Consider the following 21,350-nt stretch of genomic DNA (forward strand, 5'->3'; position numbering starts at 1 on the left):
GACCTGTGTGACAGAGTGAGACTCCTTCTCAAAAAAAAAAAAAAAAGAATATTCTTTATCATACACTTATATACTTAACATCTATAGGATTTTTGGTGATATCACCTCTTTCATTCCTGATATTGTTTTGCTTTGTAGTGAGACAGGGTCTCTGTATTTGCCGACTTGTCTCAAACTCCTGGACTCAAGCAATCCTCCTGGCCTCAGTCTCCCAAAGCACTGGGATTACAGGCATGAGCCACTGCACCTGGCCTCCTGATAGCATCAATTTGTGTTTAATTTCTTCCTAAGCAATCTAGTTAGAGGTTTACCAATTGGATTGATCTCAAAGAACAAGCTTTGGGTTTCACTGATTTTTTTCTATTTTCTATTTCACTGGTTTCTGCTCTTTTATTACTTTCTTCCTTCTGCTTAAATTGTTTATTTTTCTCCTTTTTAATATTTTTAAGGTAGAAGTTTAGATCACTAATTTGAAATCTTCATTATTTTCTAATATAAGTAATACTGTAAGTTTCCATCTAAATAATACTCTAGCTACATCCTATGCATTTTTATATATTGTATTTGATATGGTTCAATTTGTTAGTTGGTTGATACGTGTAATATTTTGTAATCTCCTTTGTGATTTATTCTGTAACTCAAAGTTTACTTAGAAGTGTGCTATTAATTATTAATTTCTGAATATCTATTAGTAATTTCTTTCTCTCTTTTTTTATTATTTATTTATTTATTATTTTTGAGACGGAGTTTCGCTTTTGTTACCCAGGCTGGAGTACAATGGCGCGATCTCGGCTCACCGCAACCTCCACCTCCTGGGTTTAAGCAATTCTCCTGCCTCAGCCTCCCAAGTAGCTGGGACTACAGGCACTCACCACCATGCCCAGCTAATTTTTGTATTTTTAATAGAGACGGGGTTTCACCATGTTGATCAGGATGGTCTCAATCTCTTGACCTCGTGATCCACCCGCCTCGGCCTCCCAAAGTGCTGGGATTATAGGTGTGAGCCACTGTGCCCAGCCTTCTCTTTATTTTTTTAAGGTCTCACTCTTGACATTATAGCTCACTATAGCCTCAAATTCTTGGACTCAAGGAATCCTCCCACCTGAGCCTCTTGAGTAGCCAGGACTACAGATACATGCCACCTTGCCTGCCTAATTAAAAAATTATTTTGTAGAGACGGGGTGTTGGTATGTTGTCCAGGCTGGTCTCAAATTCCTCAAACTCATAGCCTCAAGCAATCCTCCTGCCTTGGTTAATAATTTCTAATTTAATTCCATTATGGCCAGATAACATGTTTTATAACATGTTTTATATAAGTCTAAATTATTATTTATTTAAGTCTAAATTATTATTTAAGTCTAAATCCTCTTAAATTTATCAGTTCTTGTTTTGTGGTGCAAAATATGGTCTATATTTGTAAATGTATCATCTGCATTAAGAAAGCATGTGTATTTTGCTGCTGTTGAGAGGCATGTTCTAATAAACAGTAACTAGGTAAAGCTGGTTGAAAATGCTGTTCATGTTTTCCATTACGTTACTGGTTTTTTTACTTAATTTTTTAATTCATTACTAAAAGGGGATGTTGAAATCTTGAACTGTAATTATAGAGTTGTCTATTTTCCTTTTAGTTCTATTGCTCTGGTATCATTTCCCTTCTATCTGAAGAATTTCCTTTAATATTTCATTTTGTTTGTTGTTTGTGTGTTTTGTCCAATCTTTAATATTTCTTACAGTGGACATCTGCTGCCAAAAACATCTTTCACCTTTTTGTCTGAAAAATTATTTATTTCTCTTTCATTTTTGAAGGATATTTTTGTTGTATATAGAAATCAGGTTGGCATTTTTTTTTTTTTTTTTTTGTCCTTGCAGCATGTAAAGATGTTGTTTGATGGACTCTGGCTTTTACTGTTTCTGTGGCTTCTGCAGTCATTCTTTCTTCCATTGCATGTAATTTATCTTTTTTTTTTTCCCCGTCTGCCCTTTGGATTTTCTTTTTCAAAAATTTTTATTTTATTTTATTTAGAGATGGGGTTTCACTATGTTACCAAGGCTGGATTTGAACTCCTAGGCTCAGGTGATCCTCCCACATCAGCCTCCTGCTGATCATCAGCCTCCTGCTGAGATTACAGGCACATGCCAGCATGCCCAGCATCATTTTCTTTTTATAACTACTTTTCTATAATTGAATTATGATGTCCTTTAGTATGGTTTTCTTCATGTTTCTTCTGCTTGGAGTCTACTGAGTGTCTTAGATCTGTGTGCTTATTTTCAACAAATTTGGAAAAATTTCAGTCATGATTTCTTTAAGTATTTTTTCTCTTTCCTCCACCTTGGCTTCATAGTTTGCTGTCAGTAAATATAAATGCATCATAGGCTTGATCCGCCTATATTTCAATATCTAAAAGTAGCTGTTACATATTCCTTGTCCAATTTCTAGTTGCTTATGACAAGAGGGTCAATCTAGTACTAGTTATGATACTGGTACTTCATGGCAGAAGTAGAAATCCCTCCCCTCCCCACTGTCATTTGGTTCATCCAAAAAAAAAAAAAAAAAGATTCACTTTTTTAGCTATTATCTTCTCTGTGTTTTAGTTTGATATTTGTTTATATTGCTATGTGGTTCACTGATCTTTTCTTCTCCAGCTTTGAATCTCCCGTTATTTAGTGAATTTTAAGATTCCATTTAATTCATATATGTATAAACACACACACACAGGCACATATGAATATTTATATATATATAATTTTTCTCTTCATTATGTTGACATTGTTCTTTAAATCCTTGAGCATATTTCTAATAACTAAAATTCCTGGTATAGTAATGCTATCATGTGTCATTTCTGCTTCTTTTTTCTATAAGCTGACTTTTCTTTTGATTATGGGTCACATTTTCCTGCTTTTTTACATGTCTAGTAATTTTTTATTAGATGCTGGACATTTTGAATATTTTATTACACAATGTTTCCATTTTGTTGTCTGTCTGTCTGTCTGTCTGTCTGTCTCTCTGTCTCTCTCTCTCTCTCTCTCTCCTTTCTTGACACAGTCTTGTTCTGTTACCAGGCTGGAGTGCAGTGGGCGTGATCTTGGCTCGCTGCAACCTCCACCTCATGGGTTCAAGTGATTCTCCTGCCTCAGCCTCCCCAGTAGCTGGGACTACAGGTGTGTACCACCACATCCAGCTAATTTTTGTATTTTTAGTAAATATGGGATTTCCTCATGTTGGCCAGGATGGTCTTGATGTCTTGACCTCGTGATCTGCCCACCTTGGCCTCCCAAAGTGCTGGCATTACAGGTGTGAGCCACTGCTCCTGGCTGTTGTCTTTCTTTAAAGAGTATTGATTAACTTCTTTCCTTCTTTCTTTCTTTTTTGCTAGTAGTTATGTTGCATGCGTATTCACTTGATCCTTTGGGGTCCTGTTTTATTAAGCTTTGTTAAAGCAGGCCTAGAAGAGCTTTATCTGTGGCTATTTTAGCCCTACTAGTAACGCAGGACCGTTACGGGATTCCTCCTCCACCAAGCTAGTTACAACTCAAATGTCTCCTGGCCCTGAGTAAGCTCTGAGAATGACTAAACTTACAACTCCCGGAGAGTTTTTGGTTTAACCTTGAAGAGTCAGATCCTACATATTCTCAGCTTAGTATTCAGTACACTTAAGGGGGTGCCTTTACAGACTGCTTGAGCTTTTTTATTTCATAGCTCTCTCCTCTGTGACATTCTGTCCTGCAAATTCTAGATATCTCAAGCTTCCTGAACTGAGATTTCTGTCCCTTCAACTCAGAAGTCTATTGTATTCTGCCTGAGCTCTTCCTCCCTGTGCTGTGGTCCAGAAAATGTCTCTAAGTAGAAAGCTGAGGAAATAATAGGATTCCTCTGTGTGTGGTCTCCTTTCTTCTTCTCTCAGCAATCATAGTCCCGTTTCATCTTCAGCTCAATATCTGACAATGGTAGAAATGCCCTCTTTTTTCAATGTCGTTGCTCAAACTGTCTCAGATTTTTGCCAGTAAGCACCTCCTCTAGGTGGCTTCTATGTCCTTCTGATATGTCTATATAATTTTTTAAGCACTATATATTTTCTGGTACACTTAGATGCTCCAAAGTTCATCCTGTACTTTCCTTGTCCCGGGCCTAGAATCAGAATTAACTTCAAGTAGACATCAAACTTTTTAGGAAAGTATGATATTTAGAGACAAGATGTGACCCTTCAGTATGCCAACTGCTACTGGTGTGTCATTGCGTCTAGGTTCCTAGAGGGAGCTTTGGATACTTCAATTTGTGTATAAGAGGTCCTACTGAGATATAAAAGGGCTACAGCTAAACTGAAACAAAATTTTGCTGAACTGAAACAAAATAAATTTTAACTCTCTTATAGACAAAACCTCACACTAAGAAAACTGCAAAACTGGAACAACAAAATTAAAAGAAAAACTTAAGTGAAAGTGGCAGAGGGCAGTAAAAAAAAGACCTATCTTAGGAAGTACAAGTACATATTTTTATTATCTTGTTTTAACAAGGCGAGAGGAAGCTCTAGAGCTTTTTGAAACTAAAAATGAGACAGCCCATGCAGGCAAAATATCAAGTTACCTACAAAGGAATGAAAATTAGATTGCCACCATACTCTTTAAGAGCAATGCTTTGCCAGAAAGTAATTAGACAATTGCTTAATATATTTAAGATAGTCGAGGAATAAAAATAAGAGTCAAAACTTTTATATCCATCCAAACAAACATTGAAGTATAAAGGCCACAAACAAACTCCTACGATTATCCTGTGAGCCTTTGCTGGGATATCGAGTAAAGAAACAGCTTTAGACAACTACAATTAATGAAAAGTAACAACATAAGGATTGGTGTTTATAAGAAATATGTATTTAGTCACAGAATAAAAGATAAATAATGATTATAAAGTACAGTCATGTAATGGCTGTTTGCTTAGCCAATGTAGATACAGCCCAATTATCAAAAAAATATATAGGGTGAGAATAAGGAAAACACATACAAAGTGAAATAAGCTTACTAATTTCCTTACATTTGGTAGGAGTAAAAAAATATTACCTTCAAGTAAGATGATGGGAGAAAAGGAAGGAAGAAGAAGAGATGACTAAATAATTTTAATATTACTCATAGTAGGGACAAAAGCAAAAAAAGAGGGAAGAAGGAACAAAGAGTATTACATAAAGGTATAAAAGCAACCATTAAAAAAAGATCCCTACAAACCTTCCTAAGAAGAGAGAGGTCAAATCAAATGACTATGTAGCAAAAGGCTTTTCATACAAAAGGCTTATATATGGTAAACAGAAAAACCATGACAGAACTGAGGGTAAAGATATTGTTCACATCAATAAAAATTTTAAGTTTCACATTGGCTACTGAGTACAGTCCAGAACTATTTGTAAAACAGAGATCCAGAGATGACTTTAAGAATAGTAAGACGGACAAAGACACATCAGGCAAATACAAATTGAGATAAAGGCAGAAGTAGCAACCTGCAGCTACGAGGTAGATTTGTAGGAGGAAATCAGAGATAAGAAGGACGATTAAAAACAAAAAAAATATTTTATACAATGCTAAGGAGTCTGAACTTTGTCAGTGGAAATCTTTGACGGATAAACTATAGATGGACAACAATCACATGTCCACTTTGTTTTTTAATTTTTTTCCCTTTCCTATAGTGCTGAGAAATGTTTACTTTAAAAATCAATTGAATTGAGGTGAAATGAGAGGCAGGAGATCCAGTTAGAATGGGAGAAGACGACAAACACTGCTTGAGTGCCTACTCTAGGTCAAGCAGTTTACATACATGCTCTCATTTTAAATCCTAGCAACAGCTATTTGAGGTGAGTCTTGTTATTCTAATTCTATATAGAGAGCCTCTGAGGATCAGGAACATTAAGTAACTTGTCCAAATAAAGTAGCCAGTAAGAGGCTAGAGTCAAGACTTTGAACTCAATTTTACTTAGCTCTTTGCCACTACATAATGGTATTTGTTGAAGGAAGGTAGAAAAGAAGGCAGCCAGGGAGGGAAAGAAAAAAAATTATTCCAAGCAAGGGAGAGTTCCTTTCCTTCCTTTTTTATTTTTGGTTGGGGAAGGGACAGATTTTAAAATTATTTTAAAATAATGTTCAAATAAAATATTTGTTCTTGGTATATAAGGCACTGGGGGCTAAAAAATCCTCTTACTGCATAGGCTTTACAAATTGATTTACAGGAATAAAATCTAGTTAACAACATGTAAATACATATTCCTAAATTCTAGTCATCACTTTTTTAAAAAGTCACAATATGGAATCTTCCAGTTTTTCTACTTTCTACTTTTTTCTGAGACAGAGTCTTGCTCTGTTGTCCAGGCTGGAGTGCAGTAATGTGACCTTGGCTCACTGCAACCTCCTCTTCCCCGGTTCAAGTGATTCTCCTGCCTCAGCCTCCCTCGTGGCTGGGATTACTGGCACCCACCACCACACTTGGATAATTTTTGTATTTTTAGTAGAGATGAAGTTTCACCATGTTGGCCAGGCTGGTCTCGAACTCCTGACTTCAAGTGATCCACCTGTCTTGGCCTCGTAAAGTGTTGGGATTACAGGCATGAGCCACCACACCTGGCCCAGTTTTTCTACTTTTAAAAACAAAATCTCTCAAGTTCTCTGAAAATCTTTCTTCTTATCCAGCTTTTATTTCATTCTTGTTCCCAACTTAGTCCTCACAATTTCATGTGAAATACTCCATCAAACTATCTTTAGATGTTTAGTAAGTTAAGAAAGGACATTTCTGCCTCAGTTTTTTTTTTTATTCCATCACATACTTACACGGAATGGTTCTCAAGTAGAGATTATCTCTGATCACTTGCTGCAGTTTGTGGTCAATTGATCCTTTTTGAAACTGAAGACTTAGGTAATGTCGCAAATCTTTATTAATGACTTTGCCTGGAGCAAAGACAAAAAAAAAAATGCATTTTTAGATGTTCACTTAAATATAGAAGCTAGTAACTGAATACTCTTAAACCAGTTAGCTATAACAGGATAAAGGAATCAGAATATTTTATTAAAAAGAAAATAATACCAAATTATTTATAGGTACTATAATTAAAATATGTACCTGTAAAATAATGTGAGAATAATTTTACGTGGTAAGAGAGGGAGAAGGTACAGGTCAGAAAGGTGACAAATATTCAGAGTAATTTCATTTAGCCCCATGGCTTTAAATACTATCTATATAATGATAACTTCCCTATTCATATCATATCTCCATCCTTGATCTACCTCTGCCAAGCTCTAAACTCATCAAACTGATCCACATATATTGCAGATATATTTGGAAGTCAAATAAGCACCTCGAGTTTCAGATAGGCAAAACAGAACTTTTAATTCTACCTGCCCGCAATGTTTCCTCCCCAGCATCTTCCCTATTGTGGAAGGCACCATCAACCTGCAAAACAATCTTGAAATCTAGAAATCATCCTTGATTTCTCCTTCACTTCTACCCATCCAGATCCATCCCATCAGCCACTTCTGTCAGTTCTTCCAAGACATGTTTGACTTCTCTCCATTTCCTTTGCCACCACCTGAATCTAAGTCACCACTGATTCCTCATCTGGAATTCTGTCCCAGCCTTCTAATCCGCATCTATTCTTGCCTCCTTCCTGCTGCCCACCACTTAGCAGGCAGAGTAAGATTTAAAACATAAATCTGACAATTACTACTCCGTTTAGGGACCCACAAGATACCTTGTATTGGAACAAAATCTAAAATCCTGAACAGGGCCTACAAGGCCCTGCATGTTCTGGCTCTGGCCATCTCTGATCCTACTTTGGTCAATTCCCCATTCTCAAACACTGCTCCACCTATGCTTGGCCATCTTTCTGATCTTGAAGAAGGCCAAACTGGCCCTGCCTTATGGTCTTCGGCCTATCACTAGATTGAACAGGCATTTTCTGTCCACTTGTTTGACTCCTAGATACAATGTGAATAAATAAGAAAGTCAAAGATGTTCTATTATTTGTGGGGAAAATGCGAAATAAATAGAGGAATATAAGGGCTCTCAAAGAAATATTAAGCAGAAAAAACAGGACTGCAGAAATCTGATAGCAATGAATTTATAGTAAGGGTTGAACTTAAGATGAAAATCCAAGCAGTCCAAACCATTATTCATTAGACAAGGCTTCAGATAATTAGAAAATATCAATGCTAAGACAAAATAGATTATTTTACTGAATAAAAATAGTTGATTAAGTACGCTGTTTTATTTAGAGCAACACACTTAGGACAAGGTTAGATAAACCAAATACTACAGATCAACTCATTCTTTTAACTATATTCCATAGTATTACATTTCTAATTCCCTCCTTTGCTCTTCTCATATGTATAAATGAACACAACCTATGCAAGAGGATGTTAATGTAAGCAGGAAATCAGTGTGTGTTGAAAGTTCAGCAAACATATTCAGACCCTAAACTAATAAACACAAACTCTAAAAAAAGTCCTTCTTTTGTCTTGCCAAAAACAGATGCTGAGGAAAGGGGGACCCTTTGTGATTTTAATAAAGCTGAAGACATTTACCAGGATGAACACAGAACAATCTCTGGTCACAGAGGTTGTTTCTATTAAACATTTAGGGAATCCCACTAACCCAACTCTACTTTAGATAAAAATCATATTATTTCATTTTTTAAATTTATAATACAGAATAGTACAGTATACTATCTGTCACTGGATAGAAGACAATGCTAATTTATAATCAATACTGTACAGTTTCATTGAACAAAAACATACTCAATAATAAATTCATTAAGTATTTTTAGAATCAGGTAAGAGATGGCTCAAATGTTTTGTAAATGTTATACAAAAGTTTTGGCAGATTGCTATATAGTTGCCTAAAGGAGTTTTGTGATATTTGGGGAAACTTGGTTAGGGTTTTTGAATGGACAGAGAATGCATCATTGTTTTTCCCCACCTAAAAATAACATAATGTAGGCTCCAATATCTAAAAATCTGCTATACAACATTTTTACAGAAAAAGACTTAATTTGGATAAAAGATAATACATGAATAATTTAAAAAGACAATCTGACTCTACATTTTGTTTATTAACTCATGATTTCCTTTTTTTTTTAACTTGAAGCTTTACTGTTAGATATGGTATAACTTACAAAGATAACTATAAAACGCTAAAAACTCAGATTGCATTTTAATCTATAAAATAACAGCCATTAAATTAGATATAATGAAGGACAAAGCCATAATAAAATCATAAATACAGCATAATGCGTCTCTTAAGGGAAAATAATTGAAACTCAATTCTTGTTTTAAGGGCCTACAAGATCTTAAGACTGAGAGGCCAAGGCTGGAATTGCATTCTTTTTTCACCCTTCACTTCTACTGGGATTCTGGATGTAATACCAAGATGAATCATTGCAAAGAAAAGTGTGAGGGACAATTTTATAAGTGTGATATTTTGGCCAGGTGTGGTGGCTCATGCCTATAATTCCGGCACTTTGGGAGGCTGAGGCAGGTGGATCACTTGAGGTCAGGAGATCAAGACGAGTTTGGCCAACATGGTGAAACCCCATCTCTACTAAAAATACAAAAATTAGTGGGTTGTGGTGGTGCGTGTCTGTAATCCCAGCTACTCTGGAGGCTGAGGCAGGCAAACTGCTTTAACCTGGGAGGCAGAGGTTGCAGTGAGACGAGATCGTGCCACTGTATTTCAGCCTGGGCGACAGAGTGAGACTCTCAAAAATCAACAAATAAATAGGTGTGATATTTTATGTAAACATCTGCAAGTATTCAAAAGAGTCATCACACATTTTTGAGGCTAGAGACAAAATATTACAAGCATCAAAAAAAATCTCAACGATGAAAGTTTAAGAAGTTAACTATGGGTTTGCATTTTTTTAAAAGAAACAATTAATAATAAAATATACTGAATGCAGCAGTCATCACAGACTGCCAAAAGAACTTCCTAAGGGGACAAAATATATAGTTCTCTCTTTGATATGATTCCAGTGAATTTGTATTTTTAAAAAATTCATGTAAATATCTTGAACAGGCAGCTGACTGTGGGATTACTAGAAGGTCAACAGACACATTAACTCAAAAACACATTGCTGAGTAGATTTGTGTTATCAGGTTGTATATGAACATCTGCCTTTTGTTTAGGGATTGTTCACAGGAATGACATTTCAAGGGTTTCAATGAAAAACATCCAAATGGGCTTAATTTTGTTGTTATAGAACAAAGAAAAGATTCTTCATAATGTTAGCATTCTTAACATACCCAGACTTTGCTCTAAATGCTAATGTTATAAAAGGCCTAAGTCAAGATGACATATGTAAATCAAAAACAGAGTTATATATTTTACAAATACAGCTTGGTTGGAAAAAAATCCGTAACAGAAATCTCAATCACATGAATAAATACAGGTACTCAAGTTTCAACATAAAAATCCTTAAAAAAAAGAAAACCCTTATAACTACAAATCCATATTTTCTGAATATATGTAAATTAATATTCACCACAAGTTCCCTGTGAGGAACCAGTATATAAAGTAACTGTTATTTAACTAAACCCTGGGTATGCTGGCATGGGGATGGCCAGGCAAGGAGCTGTAAATGAATCTCATTACCAATATTTCATATTCCCACAAGGATAGTTAAGGAAACTTTGTCAACCACTTGGCTAAAGTCAAGATACAACATGTCCTTACTATTCTCTAACTCAGTAGTAAATGTAAAACTGAAAATAAAGCAAAAAAAAATTAGGTCAGTTTGGCATGTCTTGTTCTTATAAATTCATATTGATTCATGGTGATCATCCCATTCTCTTCTAAACACAATAGACATATTTTTTACAATGTCTTCAAATTTTACCACAGTTTAAAGTAGGGAACTATTCTTGGGTTTCTGCAATATATTTTATTCCTTTTTGAAAACTTGGACATTTGTCTTTCTCCTGTCTCCAAGTACTTAACCCATATTCTCAGTGATTTTGTTAAAAAATACCAACAATAACCCTAAGATTATACCTGAGTCCATGAACTCCTGGGAGGCAATTCCTTTGAGTCTTGAAAATTTCAATTCACTTAAAGTGAATGATACTCCACCTTCTCATCTTTTTTGTTTGTTTGTTTAATTTTCTCTGTTTCAAGTTGTTTATGTTACCTTTTACTATTGCAGGATTATAGAAGCAAGGTTAAGAATGGTATAGGTTGGATTTTACCTGTTAACAGGCATTAAGAATATCTTCTTCAGAGAGTGAACTATCTCTTCCATCTTGTTGCTCTTGCTCCAAATACAACCTTAAAAGCTCTTTGTGCTCTCTGAGGGATCTTAACTCCTTTTAAACTTTGGCTTTTGAAAAGAAAATTCTTAAATGTTTATTTCTTAAAAGTCTAAGCACTGTATAACTAACTGAGTGATGATTATGTGTTCCTTTCATCTATTAATCATGCACATCCTTTAAGAAACCTGAGCTGTTCAGAGCATTTTGTACACCCATAAGAATTTATTCTCATTATTTTTCTTTTAGAACTCTCTAGCCTTGAAATCACACCCATAGATGCTATAATCTTGCAAATATCTGTTTTCCTTAAAGACAAAGAATGTGCATGACCATGTTTCACTTCTCTTCCTTACAATGATGTCTGTAAGACAACTCGGTGCCTTTCCCCAATAAACTGTTTAATATAACTACATCAACACAATCAATGTTACGGACTAGTCCTTTTCCATTAGACCAAGACTCAGAACAGCAGTCCATCTTATTACTTCTACCTGGTAAGATCTATAGCAGTAAGGGAAGGCTCCATGAAAGTGGTGAGATTTAGCTTAATGCCAGAGTGGCTCCTTGGCTCAAGGAAGGGGATCCCTAAGAAAAAAAAATAAATCAAACTGTCTACTTGTTTGTAAAAATAAACGGCATTTACAACACTTTTCTCGATAATCAATATCTATACATTTCACAGTAAAACGTACTCTATGGCACAAAAGCTGTTCACAAATACCATATACATTGTTACATTGTTAAACAGAAATAACTGTCAGCTATCTGAAGGCCAAGGCCATGGTTTATTTTTATAGATTTAGTTTAGTTTTTATAGATTGTGTGTATCTAGAAAACAGAATAAGCGAATCAGCCTTTTTTATTTTTTTTGAGATGGGGTTTCACTCTGTCACCCAGGGTGAAGTGCAGAGGTACGATCTTGGCTCACTGCAACCTCCACCTTGTGGGCTCTGGCAGTCCTCCCACCTGAGCCTCCCAAGTAGCTGGGACCAGAGGCATACATTACCATGCCAGGTTCATTTCTGTATTTTTGGTAGAGACAGGGTTTTGTCATGTTGCCCAGACTGGTGTCAAACTCCTGAGCTCAAGTGATACACCTGTCTCAGCCTCCCAAAGTGCTGGCTGGGATTATAGGCGTGAGCCACCATGCCTGGTAACAATTTGTATTTTTAACTGTTCTTTTGCCCCTCTCATCCTTGAATACATGAAAATCTAGAAGACAGTTCTCACTTAACTCTTTACTCTTTAATAGTCTGTCTACAACTTTATGTTTAAACTGTGTTTCCTCAACAATGAAACTGATTTTATTTTGGCTCTGTCAAAACACTAAATAAATTCTTCACTAATTTCTTCAATTCTTCATTAAAGCAGCAAGCTCTTTAAATCTTTACAAGTAGGTTTTCATTATAGTTTATATATCAATTCCTCAAATTCTGCTCTTTATTTATTAACATTTTAAAAAATATTCATGAAATGGTATCTGGACTGAAATATAAAATAAGGCTAAACTAACCATTTGAATCTTTTTTTTTTTTTTTTTTTTTTTTTTGAGATGAAGTCTTGCTCTGTTGCTTAGGTTGGAGTGCAATTGCGCGATCTCAGTTCACTGCAATTTCTGCCTCCCAGGTTCAAGCAGTTCTCTGCCTCAGCCTCCCGAGTAGCTAAGATTACAGGTGCCTGCCACCAGGCCTGGCTAATTTTTGGTATTTTTAGTAGAGACAGGGTTTCACCATTTTGGTCAGGCTGGTCTTAAACTCCTGATCTCATGATCAACCCACCTCAGCCTCCCAAAGTGCTGGGATTACTGGCGTGAACCCCTACGCCCAGCCCCATTTGACTCTATTATCCTCTGGCTCCATTGGAACCATCTCAAAAAAACAAGTCTACAGCAGGAAAAGCCAAAACCCTTCTATTTTTTCTGTGGAAGAGGCATAGGAATGAGAAGAAATAGAAACACTGACTAAAACTGTTATTTTAGAATTATTATCATTATTATATACATATTATATTATATGCTATATGTTTTAACTCACTCCTCATAACCTTTGAAGTAGGTGCTATTATTATTCCCATTTTATAGGTAGGAAGCTAAAGTACTGAAAGGTTACGTAACTTGGCCAAGGTTACACTGCTGGTACATGACAGACCTGGGATGTGAACACAGTTAATCTGTCTTCAGAGCCTGCACTGTAAACACTGTAAGTGCTGTCCTAGAATGTCCCTGTTTCTCTCTCTCTCTCTCTCTCTCTGCATGTGAGTGTGTATGAGACACGGTCCCTTTTGATGAATTTCTTCTTTTGCATAAACTTACAGAGTACAGGTTTCCTGTTTCTTAAGAGCCTACTTTTCCATGACACACGTCTAGTCATTTCTGAGTTCTAAGGAATAGGTACTTAGGGCTAAAAGCAGTGAATGAGCGAGCCCAAAGGGAACTTAAAGTCTTGCAGGGTAGATGAACATTGAAGAAGAAATTTCAAACGTGGAAACATTATAAAAGAGAAGTACAGGAGTTCCTCTTTATCTGATATTTTATTTTCCATGGTTTCAGTTACCCACAGTCAACCTTGCTCTGAAAGTATTGAATGAAAAATTCAAGAAATAAACAACAAATTTTAGCTGCGAACTGAGTGCTTCAATGAACTCCCATGCCATCCTGCTCCATCCTGCCTGGGATGTGAGTCATCCCTTTGTCCTGCTGTATCATCCTTGTATCCATGCCAAACACGCTACCCACCCATTAGCCACTCAGTAGCTATCTTAGTAGCTGTCTGGGTTATTAGATCAAAAAACACAGTATCTATAGAATCCGGTACTATCCATGGTTTTGGGCATCCACTGGGGGTCTTGACACATATCTCCCAAGAACAAAGCAAGGCTACTGCACAGAGTATTGTGGGAATTTACAACTTAAACCTGGGGTTTATGAGAAGACTTCACTAAGTGCCATTGTAGCTGAAGCCTGAAGGATAAATAGGAGCCAAGGTAGACTCCACACAATGTGACCTAAGAGTTCCAGAGACCAGTGGGTTAAGCAGAACCTTGTAACAACAATTTAAAAGAACATCCGCTAATTCAGGTCTGACACTAAAACCCTTTGTAATTCCCAGAAGCTAGCAACTATGAACATAGTCTTTCTGGTCACCTCTACATTCCACATCTGTGTTCATATGCTTTCTCATTATTTCTAACCTATCTTCTACTTATAAGAATATATCCAAGGTTTTAAAATGAGAAAGTCTATATCTACACATTTCTCTAAGTATGCCACTCTCATTAGAGGCAAGTAGAAACTTAATGAATTTTTAAAATAATTTATATAATTAAATTCCTCTCCAGTCCCAAGTGTGAAAAGCATTAAATACTCTGGAGTCTCCTGAGCCATTTCCCTTTTTAAAACTAGTCCATTTTTCAAGTTACAGTTTGAAGAAACATAGACTAAAGCAATGAAGCAATGTTATTATATTCTACATAATACAGCCATCACCTCACCAATCACAAGAAAGACTCCTGCTAACAGAAGTCACTTTCTTTGTCTATACTACAAATCATGGCAATTGTACATGCTAAAATGGGAGTGTCCATTTTCCATAGGTTCCTGGAAGGGGCCATCACAATTATATTGGACAGATTTCATCTGTCACCCTGGGTCCTACATATCTCTGGTATTTGAAGGTCAAGCCTGCTGCTTCCCCTCCATATGCCCAGAAAGGTTTTCTTTTCTCTCTCCCTCCTTTCTTATCTTCCTTCTCTTCTTCATTCCTTCATTTTTTATAATGCATTTATAATCAGAAGAATTATGATTACAGCTAGAGAAAGAACTCTTTGGGTTAAGTACTCTATACATCTGAAAAATCCTTGAGCTCTACCAAACTAAAACTATACGTTCCTAAAAGTGTAACACTGTTTATCACATATAGAATTCCATATTAATGCAGCATCAAAATTGCTCCAATATTCAAATTATGTATAACTAAAACCAGTCATATTGTGGACTTTTTTGACCTTATGATTTTTATTTGCTTAAAAAAGGAAGTGTTTCTGTGTATGAGATATTTACAAATAACAATCATTTCTCTAAAAAACTTTCAGACACATGGCCAGGGATCTGAAATGTAAGAAAAAAGAGGCAGTGCCTCAGAGGAAAATGGTACTGCATCTTTATCAATATTCTCACTTCTAAGGCGACTATACCAGTATGTCAATACCCAGCTCTCCCTTCTAACTTCCACACCCAACTGTTTTCTCTACTGGTTTCAGTTTTGTGTCTACTACTCTACCTGGTGCTCCACAGTGCTGTGTACATATAAATCAGGTTAAAGCAAAAGGTCTGAACATTGACCACTTGTCCACCTGTTCTGAAAACAAGATGTGGGCAGAACTCTGGAGTCTACATTAAACAGGTCCTCTTTTCATCTCTCCTCGCCATTGGTTCTTGCCACAGAACAGTTGGTACATGTCTGTTTCCCTCACTGGATCTTAAACATGTGTGAAGCCAGAAACTATGTTTTGTGTGTCTCTGTATCCTCGAAAATATCTAGCATAGTGCTGAATAAACATTTGTCTTAAATATGTAAAAATGACATTTTAAATAAATAATAAAATAATATGATCATTATACTGACAGTTCTTCTAATTAATTCATATTAGAAAAATACTTTTACTATAGCCTTCAAAGAACAGAAACTCTTTCACTAAGCAACATCACTGAAAGTAATGTTTTGGCCAGGACTGGTGGCTTATACCTGTAATTCCAGCACTTTCAGAGTCTGAGTTGGGTGGATTGCTTGGGCCTAGGAGTCTGAGACCATTTCCATTTTTTTGTAGAGATGGGTAAAACGCTGTGTCTACAAAACAAATACAAAATAGTAGCTGGGCATGAGGGTACACACCTATAGTCTTAGCTACCTGGGAGGCTGAAGAGGGAGGATCACTAAGCCAGAGAGGTCGAAGCTGCAGTGAGCCATGATCACACCACTGCACTCCAGCATGGGGAACAGAATGAGATCCTGTCTCAAAAAAAAAACCAAAAAAACAAAAAAAAATAATGCTTCAATATATGACAATGCAGTCAAATGCTCATGATGTATCTTAAATGAAAAAAAGCAAATTATAAAATAAAATATTTGGTGTGAACCCAAATTAAACATAACTCAAGATATGTAAATAAAAAATGTAAGGGCACACATAAAACAAACTCATACTTAAACACTTAACAAAACTCAAGGTATTACCAAAGGATATAATTACTTTATGATTTTTGAAAAGCATTTTTAGTAAACTTTCTTTTCTTTTTTATTCTTTTTTTGTTGTTGTTGTTGTTGTTGTTGTTGTTGAGGAGTCTCGCTCTGTCCCCAGCCCAGACTGGAGTGCAGTGGCTCAATCTTGGCTCACTGCAACCACCACCTCCCAGGTTCAAGCAATTCTCCTTCCTCAGCCTCCTGAGTAGCTGGAACTACAGACACGCACCACTATGCCCAGCTAATTTTTGTATTTTTAGTAGAGATGGGGTTTCACCATGTTGGCCAGGATGGTCTCAATCTCTTGACCTCATGATCTGCCTACCTCAGCCTCCCAAAGTGCTGGGATTACAGGTGTGAGCCACCATGCCAAGCCTTAAACTTTTTTCTTTAAAAACCTTTTTCTTCATAGTTTTTGTGTTTTCAAATTTTCTGCAGTGAAAATATGTTACTATAATGAAAAAAAAAGTTTTATAAACTAGAAACCAAATTTTCAAAAACTGTGGTCTTTAAAGGTCATTAATGAAAAAGAAGGCCTAAGATAGTGAAGCATTATGACAAAAAACTTGCAAGTTCTATATGAAAGCTGAGACTATTTGTATAGGTTTTTCTTTAGTCAGCTGTCTTCAAAATAAGTATTATTTTTACCACTCCTAGGATAAAGTGCAACCATTTCTCTTTTAACTGAAACTCTTGGTCAATGGATAAACCAAAGAACCAAAATCTATGTTTCAAAAGTGAGATGAAAATCATCACTCTAGATAAGACACAAAAAAATCACCACAATCTCCCCTTAAAAGGTCATGTATCAGGAAGGGCAAAGTAAAATGGAACCTTCCTAGCAGAACAGAGTAGAAAAAGTAAAATAATAATAATAATAATAATCAAAACCGGGACCTTTTCTTTTCCAAACTTTTTATGGAATTACCAACTTTTAGTAACTAAAGAAAAACAGCATTTTAGAAATGTTATCCTGAGGCTATTTACAATTTTTTCTTTGTGACGCTCACATCAGGAATCATTAGTAAACCTGTCGTAATGCCAGATAACCAATACCTGGTTGGCACACCAATAACTGAATCATATTATTAATGCTTCATCCTTCTGACAGGAGGGTACAAAGCCATCTATTGTGCACTGTCATTTTCACTGAAAACAGAATAACTGGGTTCAGAAGTCTTTACAAATTAAAGTTATGTGCTTCAAGAGAATGTCCGAGACTTGAGGTAGAAGATCTGTTACTGATATTTCATTACAACAGCTGATAAAGAGATAGCTGAAAGGGAATACTGACCCAAAAAAGATAATCATTAGAGAATTCATGGTGTATTTTAAGACACTTTATTACGTAAACAATTTTAACTTCTGGATTCAGGCAGTAGGCTGATATAATTAACCACTATTAAAGAACAATTTAATAGTCTCCTTTTCTCTGATAGCTTTTAAAAATATATACTGACCCTCAGAAATTTTCTATAGTAAATGATTAAAGATCCCCAAAACTGTATTACACATCAGAAATAATCTGACTTCAGAGAGAGTCAATATTCATCCAACAAACAAAATAATTTAAGTTTTTCCAATTTCCATTTCTAATCTCTCTTTAATCAGTAACACATTTAAAAAAATTTAAATTATTTTTCAAAATGTAAAATGTCTGTTCAAGAACTGGAAGAGTCTTCTAGGCAACATGACAATATAAGTCACTTTTACAAAAAGTGACTCTTCAACACAGAAAATGAGAAAAAACAATCAAAAATGGAAAGAAAAAAGTTAATCTCTTTAAAAAGTTATTGACTCCCAAAAATACAAAACAATCTGGACTACACTGAGAGAATGTCAGAAGCTGACAAACAACTCTCGAGCTCATAAGCACAGCACATTTTGCAAATTCTGAATGGAAAATATCCAGAAGGCCTCCACTGACATCCCCAGTTTACATGAGCTATGAGAAAGTATGGAAGGACTGAAGGTCAAACTCATTGGCCAAACTCATTGGCCATTTTTCTTCTGTACAAGGTTCTTAACTGGGCAAACCTATGTCAAAGCTGCAGACAACAGTGACTCGAGAGTGGAATGGTACATGACAAAAGGTGTATGAGCTGCAGCAGAGTACCTGCTAATTTACCATCAGTTCACCCTGAAGCAGAGGGAACCAAATGAAGCCACTACCCCTACTCCCAACAATGGAAGGACAAAAGTTCCCAAAGCCTAGGAACAAGAGACAAAAATTCAGAGAGAAACAGAGATAAAACTACCAAAATGTGCCCTTGGTGCTAGCTCCCTCCTTACCCACTACTACCAATGCAGGCATTTTAATAGCTAAATAAGGCTGTTTGCCATTTACATCAAGCTGAAGAGTTCATGTGCTAAAGATAAGAGCCAAGTGGTACCAAGGTAAACTGGAAAAGTAGTCAAGAAACAGCACTAATGTACTTTATGTAAATAAGTAAGAAAATTAGACTGGCATATTAAAAAAGTAACTTTCTGTGGAGAATGCACAGGGAGCCAAGAATAGCTAAGGGGCATGCAATTAAACAGTGGCCACTGTCCAGGTGAGAGATGATTTTGATTTACTGTGGTAGTGAAGGGGCAAAGGAGATGGATTTGAGATTCACTGTACATACCCTTATATATGAAGAGTTTTTCAATATCAAAAACTATCCTTAGAGGAGGAAATCATCTTATATTTAAACCTTAGAATATTTCAGATTACAGACTGATACATAAATTATTTTATTCTGAAAAATCACCAAGTACTGTCTGGAACAGAAATGTTAGCCTGAACCAACAACAATTGCTTCAAGAGATAATTTGAGATGACCGGTAAAAAAGAAAGCAAAGTAAGAAGATTTAGTAATTATTCCATGGGGCATTACCTCCCAGATGTGTGTGTTAGATGACACCATCAAGCAATATTTCAATGATCATTTGAAAAAAGTGATTCAGTCCATGCTTAGGTTATGGGATCATGAATATATGCCAACAGAAAGAGTAGAGGAAAAAATTCTGCCCTAATTTTACTTGGAACTGAGACACCATTATACACAGATTCAAAAAATACATTGTCTCAAACAACTTAGATAGAAGGGAGGAGGAGATGATCTGGAAAACTGTATTAGGTGACTCATTCCAGTGTTGACAAAGCACCAACAAAATTTTTGTATGACACAGTAGCAAAACCAGTATCTCTAAATTGTGAGTTTAAATATGTGTACAATTAAATATTACAAGTAGAAATTTGATTATATCCCTTAAAGCTTAGATTCATACCATCTAATCAAAAGATATCTATAAAAAAGAAAACATGTCTTCTGGTAATTGTAGATAGCTTAAGAACAGGCTCTTCTTGTATTTGAATATACATGGGATTGTGGGTAAAGGCCATAATCCTTGGTGATACATTTGACAGGAAGATTCAGGGAGAGACAAAAAATAATGACTCCAAGTTTCTCATTTGAGAAACCAGGTAAATTTAAGTTCTACTTAAAGAAAAATAGAAATGAAGAACAGGTTTCAGAATTGAGGCAAGAAATCAGGTTGATTTGGGGCATGATGTTTTGAAACGCTGATGAGACGGACACCTTGTAGAAATATCAAGTAGGTTGTTGGATATAACTATGCCAAATTCAGAGGAGAGATCTGAATTTAGAGCTGGAAATTGGAAGACTTTACCTCACAGAGAATAATTGACAAAAATCTAGCTCTGAAAGAGATGAGCGGCAGTAAGTATTTTCATGCACTATTAATGAGGTTGCACAATCTTTCTGAAAGGCATTATGGCAATATCAATCAACAGGTACTTCCACATCCTCTTAGAAAAAGCTCCACTAAGATAATATCCAAACACAAATAAAAAAATAAAAATGTGTCTGACTATAGGGATATATATATATAACGATGAGTACATCATTAACAATGAAATGTATCTTCAACTACTGATTTATAATGTTGAAATATATTGCTGAGTAAAAAAGAGGAGGGTACAGAATAGCATTTTGTACATAAGGCTATTTATGAAATTGGTATGCACTTCTTATATATATGTATGCAAAACATATTCTAAAATGTGTTTCTCAGTGGCATGACACTGAAGAATTTGTATCTTCCTCTTGATAATTTTTTATTGACAGGTTTTTTTTAAGCAAACAACAAAAGCATACTATTTTTTAGGAATCTATAAAGCTTCAGTTCCCCCCCCATTCTCTTAAGTGATTAAGAATTAGAGCAAATATAATCTTTGAGGCAAACAATAAAAATCAGAGAAGACCACCCCGGCCAAGTGCAGCTTGCTTTCAAAGTTCAGAGAGGCATAACTAGGAACACATTGTCAAAGCCAAGCACCATCTCAGGCTTCAGACCAAACAATTAAGCTACGGAAGTCAGTCCTGGTTGACCTAAGCCTGTAATTTGATTATCGAAATGAATACTACCTGGGCCTTCAGCAGGCCACTTACAGAACTGGTTCCTCTACCCTGACCCAGTGATTGAATACCATATGATGATTTAAGGCAATTTACTGTAAGACCACATATTAGGGATTAGCAAATTACACACAAGAAAACATGTACAGGAGAAAAACAATAGTCTGATTCCAATAAAAATACTTCCCATAAAAAAGAAAAAATAGATCACACGATAGAGGTAATCATTACTTTCTCCCTTAAAGTAAATAAAACCAGGACAAAGGGTAATAAAACAAAATATCAAGCACTATGCTAGGCACTGGGGATACAAAAATCACAAAGTAAAACCTGTCTTTGGTGTCATAATGACCACCGCAGTGTTACGATATCATAAACAAGTATAAACAAATAATTACAAAACGTAGTTAAGGAGCAT

The 21,350-nt window shown here is 35.8% G+C and overlaps 1 protein-coding gene across 3 annotated transcripts in view; it reads right to left on the bottom strand.

The window, feature by feature from the left end:
• MAGI3 (membrane associated guanylate kinase, WW and PDZ domain containing 3) overlaps nt 1-21,350 on the bottom strand; it is a 298,648-nt gene that overhangs the window by 144,830 nt on the left and 132,468 nt on the right. For 2 of the 3 annotated variants that reach the window (XM_039460798.2, XM_039460800.2), the window contains exon 2: nt 6,802-6,918. The exons of the other annotated variant lie outside the window; for it this stretch is intronic. In XM_039460798.2, the coding sequence (XP_039316732.2) occupies nt 6,802-6,918 (117 nt within the window). The remainder of the gene's footprint in view (nt 1-6,801; nt 6,919-21,350) is intronic. 3 annotated transcript variants of the gene reach the window in all.

This window comes from Saimiri boliviensis, chromosome 11, assembly GCF_048565385.1.
Source record: "Saimiri boliviensis isolate mSaiBol1 chromosome 11, mSaiBol1.pri, whole genome shotgun sequence".
Taxonomy (NCBI): domain Eukaryota; kingdom Metazoa; phylum Chordata; class Mammalia; order Primates; family Cebidae; genus Saimiri; species Saimiri boliviensis.